The sequence below is a fragment of the Populus trichocarpa genome, chromosome 6, assembly GCF_000002775.5.
Source record: "Populus trichocarpa isolate Nisqually-1 chromosome 6, P.trichocarpa_v4.1, whole genome shotgun sequence".
NCBI lineage: Eukaryota > Viridiplantae > Streptophyta > Magnoliopsida > Malpighiales > Salicaceae > Populus > Populus trichocarpa.
This window is the reverse complement of record NC_037290.2, coordinates 26612571-26625061: the sequence shown is the minus strand read 5'-3', so window position 1 is coordinate 26625061 and position 12491 is coordinate 26612571. Positions and strand designations below refer to the sequence as shown.

General features: G+C 34.9%; 2 protein-coding genes across 21 annotated transcripts in view; one reads left to right on the top strand and one right to left on the bottom strand.

The window, feature by feature from the left end:
* The first annotated feature begins 218 nt into the window (after window positions 1-218).
* The window catches only part of LOC18100740 (disease resistance protein RGA2), a 26399-nt gene continuing 14126 nt past the window's right edge, over window positions 219-12491 (top strand). For 2 of the 18 annotated variants that reach the window (XR_008059523.1, XR_008059519.1), the window contains exons 1-2: window positions 4457-4580; window positions 4693-4776. Coding sequence is in view for 4 of the 18 variants with exons in the window: in XM_052454009.1 (XP_052309969.1) it covers window positions 563-2300 (1738 nt within the window). In the remaining 14 variants the exon portion in view is untranslated. Of the gene's footprint in view, window positions 2301-4448; window positions 4777-5196; window positions 5464-5527; window positions 5680-12491 lie in introns of those variants that run through there. The other 16 variants (XR_008059522.1, XR_008059529.1, XR_008059527.1 and 13 more) reach the window with 16 other exon arrangements.
* LOC18100738 (pentatricopeptide repeat-containing protein At5g10690) overlaps window positions 11586-12491 on the bottom strand; it is a 23588-nt gene continuing 22682 nt past the window's right edge. Inside the window, exons 10-11 of one of the 3 annotated variants that reach the window (XM_052454010.1) lie at window positions 12066-12242; window positions 11586-11931 (exon numbers count right to left, since the gene is read on the bottom strand). In XM_052454010.1, coding sequence (XP_052309970.1) covers window positions 11653-11931; window positions 12066-12242 — 456 coding nt within the window. In that variant the 3' untranslated portion in view covers window positions 11586-11652. The remainder of the gene's footprint in view (window positions 11932-12065; window positions 12243-12491) is intronic. The other 2 variants (XM_024602523.2, XM_052454011.1) reach the window with 2 other exon arrangements.

The following is a 12491-nucleotide window of genomic DNA, read 5'->3' as shown; positions in this document are numbered from 1 at the left end:
AATCTAGCTATGAGATCATTGCATTGATGAATTTCCCTATAAAGAAATTAATGTGTCGGTTTTATAAAGGAAAGCATCAGCATCTCTTTTGATGACATTGTGGGTCCGTATTAACAATCAATGGCCTACCCGATGACTGATCTCGGTGAAAGAAAATAAAGCATCCTATGACAAAGGGAAGGTATCCATCGTTGTTTCACCATAATTGAAGCTCTATGAATAAAGTAAAGAAAAAAGATTATGCTTTGAAAGGTTTTCTAAACCAAAGCAAGGAACTACTAGTTGAGTGCAGACGAGTTAAGGGATTCAGAGATCATGAGAGTACATGTAGAAGAATCTCTAATATCTTGAGAGTTTGGGAAATTTTGGAATCTGTTTCTCTATTATAAATACATGATTTTACTTTCGATCTTCACAACCACGCAAGCCTTTTAGCATTCAATCCAAACCTCAGTCACTTTCAAACCAACAAAATCAAACACCATTCGTTTCATTTTTCTTGTCTTTTGTTCCCTCTTTGTTCTTTCCCACACACACCCTTTCAACTCACCGAGAACAAAAAATGGCTGAACGTGTACTCTTCAATATTGCGGAGGAAATAGTAAAGAAACTGGGTCCACTAGCTACCCAGGAGATTGCACTGTGGTGGGGTGTCAAGGATCAGCTAAGCAAGGTCAAGAGCACGGTTACCAGAATTAAGGGTGTCCTCCACGATGCTGAGGAGCAGGTGCAGAAACCACCCGCTCAACTTGAAGACTGGCTCGGGAAGCTGCAAGAAGCGGTCTATGATGCTGAAGATTTGCTCGATGATTTTTCAACAGAAGTTCAGCGAAAAAGATTGATGTCCCGAAATAAAATATCGAGGGAGGTACGTACATTCTTCTCAGGGTCAAACCAACTTGTGTATGGTTGGCAGATGGGTCATAAAGTTAAGGAACTTAGGCAGAGGCTAGATGAGATTGTTTCTGAGAGTGAAAAATTTCACTTTGAGGTTCGTTATGAGGAGAAAGCTTCTTTGACTATGATTAATAGAGAGGCAACTACCTCTTCTGAACCTGAGATATTTTTCGGGAGAGAGTATGAAAAAAAGAAAGTTATGAGCTTTCTGTTGAATCCCAACGATGAGATTGAGAGGGTTTCTGTCATCTCAATAGTTGGAATGGGCGGGTTGGGAAAGACCACATTTGCTCAGAGTATTTTCAATGATGAACAAGTTAATTTGCATTTTGGTCTGAAACTCTGGGTCAGTGTCTCGGGTGGTTTTGATGTCAAAAAGATACTCAAAGATGTATCTGATCAGTTAGAGAGTCTTGAAAAGAAACGTAAGGAAAAAATAGAAGAGAAAAAAATAGAAAATAGAAAATACCTGCTTGTATTAGATGACGTGTGGGATAGTAAGGATGGTGGAGATGGTGAAAAGTGGGATAGTTTGAGGCAGTCCTTACCACATGAGGAGGCTAGAGGAAACAAGATGATAATAACTACACGTTCAAATGCAATTGCAAAATTAACAAGCAATATACCACCTTTAGAGTTAAAAGGCCTTTCTGAAAAGGACTCCTGGTCTCTTTTCTCAAACAAGGCTTTTGGTCAAGGTCAAGAGTCAAATTACATAGACGAAAATATAAAAAAAGAGATTGTAGAGAGGTGTCAGGGAGTTGCTTTGGTCATAAAGGCAATTGCGAGGTTAATGTCTTTGAAAGATAGAGCCCAGTGGTTGTCCTTCATCAAACAAGAACTTCCAAATAGGGTCAAAGATGATAACATCATACATACCCTTAAGTTAAGCTACGATCCTCTTCCATCATATATGAAGCATTGCTTTGCATACTGTAGCTTATTCCCGAAAGGTCATGAGATAGATGTAAAATCATTGATTCGACTTTGGGTTGCACAAGGGTTTGTTAGCTCTTCGAATTTGGGTGAGTGCTTAGAAATTGTTGGTCTTAGGTGCTTTGAGAATTTATTGTGGAGGTCCTTCTTCCACGAAGTGAAAAAGGATAGATTGGGGAACATAGAAAGTTGCAAAATGCATGATTTTATGCATGATCTTGCAACCCATGTCGCTGGTTTTCAGAGCATCAAAGTGGAGCGTCTAGGAAATAGGATTAGTGAATTGACTCGGCACGTGTCATTTGACACGGAATTAGATTTGTCTTTGCCTTGTGCAAAACGTGTAAGAACACTTGTATTATTGGAAGGTGGCACATGGGATGAGGGGGCATGGGAGTCTATTTGTCGAGACTTTAGGCGTTTACGTGTGCTTGTTTTGAGTGATTTTGGAATGAAGGAAGTGTCACCTCTCATTGAAAAGATCAAGCACCTTAAATATCTTGATCTTTCGAATAATGAGATGGAGGCACTTCCTAATTCTATCACCAATCTGGTAAATTTGCAAGTGCTCAAGCTCAATGGTTGTGATAACCTTGAGGAACTACCTAGGGATATTGGCAAGCTGATCAATCTGAGGCATCTTGATGTTGGTTGCTCTCTTGATCATGATTTATGTGATAATTTTGAGTATATGCCTCGTGGGATTGGGAAATTAACTAGTCTACAGACATTGTCATGTTTTGTGGTTGCAAGAAATAGGAGTCCTAAATCTAATATGATAGGTGGATTGGATGAGTTGAGAATGTTAAATGAATTGAGAGGTAGGCTAGAAATAATAGTCAAAGGATATGAGGGTTCTTGTATATCAGAATTTGAAGGAGCTAAATTGATCGATAAAGAATATCTTCAGTCGTTGACCGTACAGTGGGACCCAGACTTGGATAGTGATTCAAATATTGATACACATGATAAAATATTGCAAAGCCTCCGGCCTAACTCGAATCTTCAAGAGTTGATAGTTAAAGGCTATGGAGGTATGAGGTTTCCAAGTTGGGTTTCAAATCTCTCAAATCTTGTAAGGATTCGTCTAGATGGTTGTAGAAGACTTGAGCATATCCCTCCGTTAGATGGAATCCTTTCTCTTGAAGAATTAGGTATTTGGGATTTGGATGATTTGGAGTACATAGATAGTGAGGGGGTTGGAGGAAAAGGAGTGTCGACGTTTTTCCAATCCTTAAAGATACTTGATATCTCTTTTTGTCCTAGACTGAAGGGATGGTGGAAGAGATGGAGTAGAGATGAGATGAATGATGATAGTGATGAGTCAACAATAGAAGAAGGGTTGAGAATGCTCTGTTTTCCACGTCTTTCTTCCTTGGGCATTCGATCTTGTCCAAATCTGACTTCAATGCCGTTGTTTCCAACTCTCGATAAAGGTCTTTATTTGTGGGAAACCAGTTCAATGCCATTACAGCAGACAATGAAGATGACATCACCAGTCTCTTCTTCTTCTTCTTCTTCATTTATCCGTCCTCTCTCCAAATTGAAGAATCTAGAGATGTATGCAATTGATGACATGGAATCTGTTCCAGAAGTAGGGCTGCAAAATCTCTCTTCTCTTCAATCGCTATCGATTAGGGGATGCTCAAGATTGAAGTCTCTGCCACTGCCTGATCAGGGGATGCATTCTCTTCAGAAATTAGATATCGCTGACTGCAGAGAATTGAAGTCGCTATCTGAATCTGAATCTCAAGGGATGATACCCTACCTTCCCTCTTTGCAAGAATTAAGAATCGATTACTGCAGCGAAGAGCTGAGGGGAAGAACAAGAGGATGAGGAAAGGAGAGCGAGGAGGAGTGGCCTAACATTAAACACATTCCAGATATTGTAATTGATAGGAATTACATTCAAAAGGAGGGTCGCTATGTAAAGGGTGAAGGATTGACATATCGTTGGTATGAAAGGTATTCAAAAGGAGTATTTTCACCGAACATACATAGAAACACTTACACGTGTGTGTATGAAAGGTATTTAAGCTCTCCTTTCCTTCCTTTATTTATTTTCTTTTATTTTTATTATTCCATACTCTCTCTCTTTAAGTCTTTATTAGGTGTATGAAAGGTAACGTTGTTCAGACACTAAACAAAATCACCTTTCACCAAAAATATATACATACGAAGATATTTAATCTCTTACTTCCTTCCTTCCTTAGTTTAATTTCTTTTATTTTTATTATTATTACTATCATTTTATAAAACTATGTATTGTTTATTTATTTAATTTGATGGTTAGAGCATTTTCACCGTGAGGCTACTATTCTTAAATATAAAGGTTTTTAACAGCTTCCTTCCTTCATTTAATTTCTCTGATTATTATTATTAATCCCTGCTCTTTCTCTATATTTATTTATTTATTTTATTATACACAAATCTCATCTGATAAAATTATTATATTTTTTCTATAAATATTGGTAATATTTTTTAATTAATTTAAGTTCCATTTGTTTTTTTTTTTTGTGTTTTTAAATATCAATATTAAAAATAAATTTTTAAAAATAAAAAAATATTATCTTAATATATTCTTAAATAAAAATTTGTTTTTAAAAAATAAAGCTCTTACATTGAAAGGGGTTCAGCCCTCGACAAAACGACAGATTACCCCATCTCTCTTCCCTACCTGCACAAAGTAAAGCCTTCTCCAATCACCTAATCTATCCTAATGTTTTTTTTTTAAGAAAAAACTGAAGGTTCTGCTTGTCTGAAACCAAAATTTCATGCTACTTTGGTTTCTGTTGAGACTAATGCAGCTTCTGTTTAACCTTTTGTTTTCGGCCCCCTTTTGACATCTTCTTTGTGCAGGTATGGTGGTTGGACTGGGTTTGATAAATCCGAAAAGGTAATCAATGCTGGGATCGTCATAGAGGATGGAACAAGCTGGATCGGGTACAGTACTGAAGCTATCTCTTACTGCCTTTTTGTTCTTGCTTTATGGAGTTTAGTCGATGAACATGTGTGTACAGAAACTAAATTCTATGCCTAAATAATAAATCTTGATCCTTCCTTCGTTTACTCTCTCTCTCTCTCTCTATTTATTTTGTATTAGACTAAGTCGACTTACGTTATTTCAAATCTTTAATTTTCTAAACAAGTAAAGGCCTCACTTTTTAAAATAATATCTTTAAATGAAATTATCTTAATTCAAAAACGTCAAGTGAAATAATTTAATGTTCTGCTATCTAAACAAGCAAAGGCTTCTCTTTTTTAAATAATTTATCCTTCTATCTACATGGTTGGAAAATCAAACAAATCGAGGGAGAATTGGAAAACATGACATTAATGTTATTTTATTTTTTATACTGGTAGTGAAGAAATGGTACTGTAGTTTTCAAGAGGGCCAATGAGCATTCTGACATGGTGAGATCTAACTTGTTGATTATACAATGGGGATGGAATCTATATTCTTCTTGATGGGCACTAGATCATCATTCAAGAAAGGAAGCGCTTAGTTTTCTCTCTAAGGTATGGTTTTCATGAATTTTGTATGTATATGAAGGTGTTCTTTTGCAGAGATTTCTTATTTAAGTTGGCAAGTTTTTGAGATATGGCTTGTTGTCAAACATTTGTGTGCAGGTTTCTCTTATTAGAAACAGACACAGAGCATCTTCTGACACTGTGGATTTGTTGTATTTTCCAGGGCAGCGACAAGCTTCGACGAGATCGCTTTTTTTTTTTTCTACAGGTCATGCGCTTCCATTTTCAGAATTCCAAAGTGCAGGTATTTTGATCTTAGGGGTGGTTAAGTATGTGCTACTGATAAGCATGTTTAAATTTATTGAACATAGATAAGTATAATAGTTTTCTACTTTTCCAAAGACCTTGTTGCTGCATGCATTTGACTTTCTGGTTTTCTTTCCAATTTCTATGAGCAATTTAGGGTCGAAGCATGTGAGTTTTATATGCATTAAGAGTTATCTTTCTGGTTTTCTTTCCAATTTCTATGAGCAATTTAGAGTCGAAGCATGTGAGTTTTATATGCATTAAGAGTATCCAATTACCCAAGTATTTTCTCTCTTTGAATTGAGTTTGATTTCATAATATAAAAATATGTTTGGTTACAATAGGCAAGTGATTTTCTGTTTTCACATGCTTCTGTCAAGTTGTCATTGACCTTTCTAGTGGTGTCCATTTTTTACTGAACTTTTAGAATTGAATCTTGGTTGCAGGAAATAGGTCAGAGGATATTGGATGCCGCTACAGATATTAGTTATATATTCACAGGGTGTAGTTCCGGTAACATTGAAGCAGTAAGCCGAGCTTCAAATCCTGAAGATGAAAAAACTGTTTGGAGAGTTGATGATATAATTAATCTTAAATTCTTGTTGTAGATGAATCAGGTTCTGCTCCTCTAAAACAGAATTTTCCTGCTCCTTTGGTCTCTTAAATTCTTTTTGGCCCCTTTTTGACATCTTTTTGGTGTAGATACAATGATTGGACTGGGGTTTGATAGAGTTAAAAAGGTAATCAATGATGATTTCATTATAGATGATGGAATAGGCTGGATCAGGTATAGTACAGAAGTTATCTTTCAATGCCTTTATGCTTTTGCTTAATGGGGTTTACTGAATGAACATGTGTACAGAAACTGAATTTTATGCTTAAAAAATAAATGTTGATCTTATTCAAATTTGCAAAAGTTCTTCATATGATACTTGTATTTACAGGGCTTTACAGGCCTGTGACAAACTTGACAGAAATCTGTTCACACTCCATACGTTGCATATACATTTCATTTGCAGAACCAAATTGCAGGTATTGATCTTACAGCTGGTAAATCTTGAAATATTGATAAGATGTCTGAAGTTGATGACCGATAACCATTATGTACATATGTTGTGTTTCCCTGTTTGTTGATCATGTGTATTTTCTCTGGTTGAAGCTGCAAAGTAAAACTTTGATTCAGTCTCAGATGGTAGAATCATCTGTGCACTCTTGTGTGGTATGGATCAACCAGACACCAGACACCAGACATCCACATCAAACCAGGTATTAGACTAAATCAACTTAAAGTTTTTCATATCTTCTACTTGTATTTGTTTGGAATAACTTCTAGTTTTCTTTCCCCAGTTCTCCAATCAATTGGTCCTTGACTGATTCCAACAATGCTCAAGCTTGCTGGTTGCATCAAACTTTACCCTTTAGCTCATGCACTTTCCCTCTCTTTCAAGTTTCATGTTGAGCAGGAGGAGTATTACCCTACAAGGTGTGAATTGTACCAAGTTTATGTTTGCTCTTAATGTCTCCCCTAAAGGTCAATAGATTATTAACTCTTGTATTTATGTTCTCTTTTGTATCTTGCAGGGAGTCTGCCAGATCCCTTGAAGATGAAGGTTTGAGATGCTCGACCGTTTTGATGAATTTCAGTCCAACCAAGCTTGACCATGATGTCTACAGTCTCAAGGGAGGTCTCCAGGGCTTTAACTGGCTTTTTGCAACTCGTTACATGGTGAAAGCAATTGGAAATTATTATTTTCTTTTTGTTTGTGTCTCAACAGAACATCTTGTAGGAATTAGGACTGAATATTCAGTGTTTCAATTATATTCACCATCATAATTTCCTCAAGATTGAGTAATTCTCATTTCTCAGATATGATATTCTCACCTTCCTCTTGTTTGCTGATGGAAAAGGAAAGAAATTTAACTGGGAGTTTCCCAATTTTATCCATTGGATGACCAAAACTAAGCCCCCCTTTGCCAGACATTTCAGTGTCACTCCTAGTCTGATGTACACATTCTTTTCTATGTTAAAAATCTGTCTCATCAGACCTGTAACCAAAAGAATGTCTCGGCCATTTCTTCTGTTGACAGACTAAAGCATACAGAAATTGTTTGGGCATCAGACCTGTAACCACTCAAGTCTAACAATATAGAAATATAAAAGAACAAAATTAGCTAACAAAAATGTTAACAGCAACCAGATTGATAACAGGGTCAGACTCTATAATTAGCAACCCCAAATGGTAGAATCATCAATGAACACTCCTGTGCGAAATTAATTGGTCAAATGGATATCAGACATCCACATCAGACCTAGTATAGGACTGCTTCAAGTGAAGTTCTTTTCAATGTCCTTGTCGCCGCTTGTGTTTGGCGTAACATTCTAGCTTTCTTTACCTCAGTTGTCCAAGCAATTTACTATTGATGAGCTGAATAGTTGGTACTTTACCGTCTGGAACAGTCTTCAAGCATCTGAGTTGTACTCTAAGCAGCTTCTTTCTCCTTGAAATTTCATTTTCTATTGTTTCCTTTCCCTTTATTAGGAGGGTAGGACTCAGTAGAAGTGCTACCCTAGTATCTTTGATTATAAAGAATAAACCAACCAGCTCAGGTAAGCATAATATATAAAGAAACTTGAAGATTGACTTCTCTGGAGTCCAATCATGTAAAAATCAATGATTGCTGCAACAAGAAGAGTTCATATAATAATAGATTACTCTATAGATCAAGGGGAAAATGCAACAATATTCAATCTCTTTAGTTAAGCTTGATTTTCGGCTAGCCTAAAAGCAGTAAGATTTATCATCACAATTGCCACTGTTCTTCATATAGGATCGCATTTTAAATAGTTGTCAACCATGACTTGGAACCTGAACCGGGTTTCACATCGAAAACATCCTCAATGTCGAGTAGGGCTTCCCCGTTGTCCAATTGTGTCAAGTTCTGAATTTGATTGCTTGGTGTGCGAGTTCCTTGTGTCAGAAACAGATTTGTTGCGTCTTATGATATTTTGAGTTTTATGCTGTTTTACAGGATTTTAATGAGCATTCTGATGAGATTTCTTGACACTATAGATTGCATACATTCCCTCAGACGAACTCCAAATCGCAGGTATTGATCTTAGAGCTGATAAATCTTGTGCTTCAAATTACATGTCTACAGTTGATGGAAGATAGGCGTTCTGTGCATATTTTTTGTTCTGATGTTGGTTGATTGTGTTTATTTTCCCAAGTTGAAGCTCAAAGAAATGTTTTTTTTTTCAGCATCAACTGGTAGAATCATGGGTGTCCTGTTACGTGTGGATACTAAGAGATTGTTTGAAAGTGTAATAATAACTGTTTTTTAAAGTATAATTTTTTTAGAAATGTATTAAAATAATATTTTTTTAATTTTTAAAAATCATTTTTAATATTAAATCATCAAAATAATCTAAAAAAAAATATATAATTAAATTTTTTTTTTTAAAGAAATTCCATTTAAAAAACCATGTCAGATATGACTTCATGGTGAAAACAAGATTGATTGCAATTAGAAAACGATTGCAAGAATATATTAAAAAGTAATATAAATTATATATTGATTTATAGATTTAATTTTTGAGTTGAGATGAATATTAAGAATATAAATAATAATAATAATTAATTACAAAGACCAACACTTGAATCTCATATCATTGAAAGAACTACAATTCAAGTTTTCTCCTGCATCCCAACAAATGGAAACAAGAAATTAACATCATTTTCTCACAACAAAAATTTATTAATATATTGGCATTCTCTTCAGTAATCCCTACCAAAACTATTCCCTCTGTAATACCTCAGCTGCAAAGAAACCTGCCTTTCGATTAACAGTTGCTGTCGAAAATTATTAATAAAAATCTCAGCCCTCTTATCAATATCTTCATCTGACGAGCCATAACTTCTAACCCTTTCAAATGTTCGAACTGGCTTGTACTTTTGATGATCTGATTCAACATCTTCAATTGCCCCATGCAATCCAATTCTATCATTAAAGCTCAACCTCCCTGTCCTTCTAGAGGAAGAAGAAGACGCAATGCTAAGAATAGAAGCCAATCGCCACTTTCTGAAATTGAAGCTAAGTAGAAAGTTTATTTTCTTGACTGCCCTCTTCAAAGGGCCGAAAGCTGACCACCTCTGCTTCCCCATTTTGAGTTCTGATTTCTTTTGTTGCTTAGAACTTATGAGTGAAGGAATTTATAGGAGGGTTCGGAAAGGAAGAAGATTGTGACGTAAGATACACGGTTATTACAAGGAAGCGTGTCTGTCAGTATGATTATGACTTTTGTTTGCTGCTACCACCGTGAGGAATTTCATGAGTTGGGTGACAGATAAATCACAGACGCACTATTTGCCTCGTTTGACCTAGATTTCTGAGAAAATTCTTTTTTCTCATTGGAGTGTCATTTCGGGATGTGAAAATGCTGTTAAAATGTCACCGGCGATTATGGTGGTTAATAATATAATTGTTTCTATTTTTTTTTTTATCTTCTTATAACATCTGTTATCTTATTCTTGCTAGCCAGGACACTTGCCATTATGGTGGTGGTTATACCCGGTTTATCCCGGTTACCCAACTTCAACTTGAATGAATTTCAGGTAAATTATACAAAATATTAACTCAATTATTTTTTAATTAAAAATAAAATAATATTATTTTAATTAAATCAATTTAAATGATTTAACTCAATGATTTATAAAGTGATCATTTTTTTCCGGTTCAAAAGAATAGATCTAACTTCTTGTATGGAATATAGTTGATATTTTCAAGGAAAATAAAATAAAAATCAACTTTTTTTTAAGTTCGTTGAGAGTATGATGATAATTGTTTTTTAAAATATTTTTTATTTTAAAATATATTAAAATAATATTTTTATGTTTTACAATTTATTTTTTATATCAGTATATCAAAATAAAAAAATATAAAAAAATTAATTTTAAACTAAAAAAAATTCAAAACTTTTAGAAACACATTCCGAACAAATTCTAACCCACCAAGTAAAAGAAAAAGGCCGAACTAATTACCTTGCAAGCAAACTACCCGAACCCATTCAATTGCAAAATTCCTTCCCTTATTCAGACAACTAAATAAATAAATTAATATTAATATATTATGTGCTCATGACGAGAATAATGATGGTGTTGGTGGAGGACAATCTGGATTTGGTGTCAGAAGTGATGAAGAGTGTGTTTGGTATTGTGGTAGCTGTTGTGGTTGTGGTTTGAAAAAAATTGTTTTATAAAAAGTACTTTTAATTGAAGTTAGTTTGAAAAAATAGGTGTTTGGTTAAACTGTGGTTGAAATTGAGGTCGAACAAAAAGTAGTTTAATATGTTTAATTAAGAATGCTTTTGAAATTGAGGTTATAAAATAATTTTAAAAAATATATATTAATATTGATGATTTTTAATTTAAATATTGTGAATTTAACTATTGTTATTACATCATGAAATAAATCATATTTAATATAAAATATTTTTTATTATTCCATAAAACCATCTACAATTCCATTACGTACAAAATACATCCGACTAGAACTACAGTTTCCATAATTTTTTTAGCGTATAATAAAATTAGATAAAATATTATCAGGTATAAAATTCACTCTAAACTAATTTTAAAAAAAATATTAAAAAACTTACAAAAAAAAAAAAACCGCAGTGCATGTGAACAGTGTACTAATGCACGCTGTTCATGTTAATTGCACTGTTTATTGAACAGTGCAATTACATGAACAATGCAAGAAAAGCAGCCTTCAGCTGCTTCTTTTAATCTCGCGTTTCAAACACAAAAATTGATGGGGCCCATGAACAGTAATCAATGATTTTTCCTTTACTAAACACTTAGCTCCTGTGTTTTACTTTAAACATAACTTTTAACGCGTAAACAAACGGTCTCGAAATGTAGGTGGTGGTGGAGATGGAAATATTGGATAGAAAAAGGCTGAATTATACCCTCCAATAATTAGAAATCCGAGACTTCTTTAATCAAAGAAAATGAGAGGAATTCAGTCGAGTAACAAATACAATTATGTATCAAAATTCTCACACCATCTTCTACCAAGAGTTCTTTCTTGCTCCAATGGCCGTTGTATAGGCACAACAAGTTTAAACAATTGTTCAGCTGTAAAAACTCCAACAGTTTTAGAGCCTGAGCTGTTAGTAGAACTGTTTAAATTACTATATTTTACAACAACAACCATTCTATACATCTTTTCTAAAATTAGATCAACCACATGGCCGATAGACGTCGTGGTTGTAACACAAGGTGGAGGGCTTCTCATCATTGTCATCAGGGGGGCATTCAACTGCAAAATATTTAAAACACCATCATCATGCATCCAAATAAGCATCAAGTGAGACTTGATAATGGTGGAATTTAACTAGGTGAGTCAACAAAGTTATAATCTGAAGTCACTGAGAAGGAAGAACGGTAAAGTACCTCGGTGCAGTCTTCACGATGCAATAGTCCCACACAGCTGCCCCAGTCATCTACAATAGGCACAACTTGATCCCAAAAGAAGCGCATAACCACTTTCTTCAAGTGGAGGGTACCAAGTAAAGGCTTAGCTGCTTTTAGTGGCATCATGATGCTCTCGATTGGTTCACTTGGTGATACCTGAACAGAGAGGTTGAACTCAAGATTGTCAGAGAGGTTCACGTGGTGATCTGTAGCTTGTAGATTGTCAAACATGACCTTAAGTTATCACAGGTGGAAAACTCTCAGTCGCATACTGGCATCTATCATCCATAAACGAGTTTATTAAAGAGTCCAACAAGAACCAAATATTTGCTACTAAGGGTATTCAATTGGGTCGCGTTCTTGGCAAGAGCCATTCATGTAAAAGAATCACCCGTGGTGGATCCA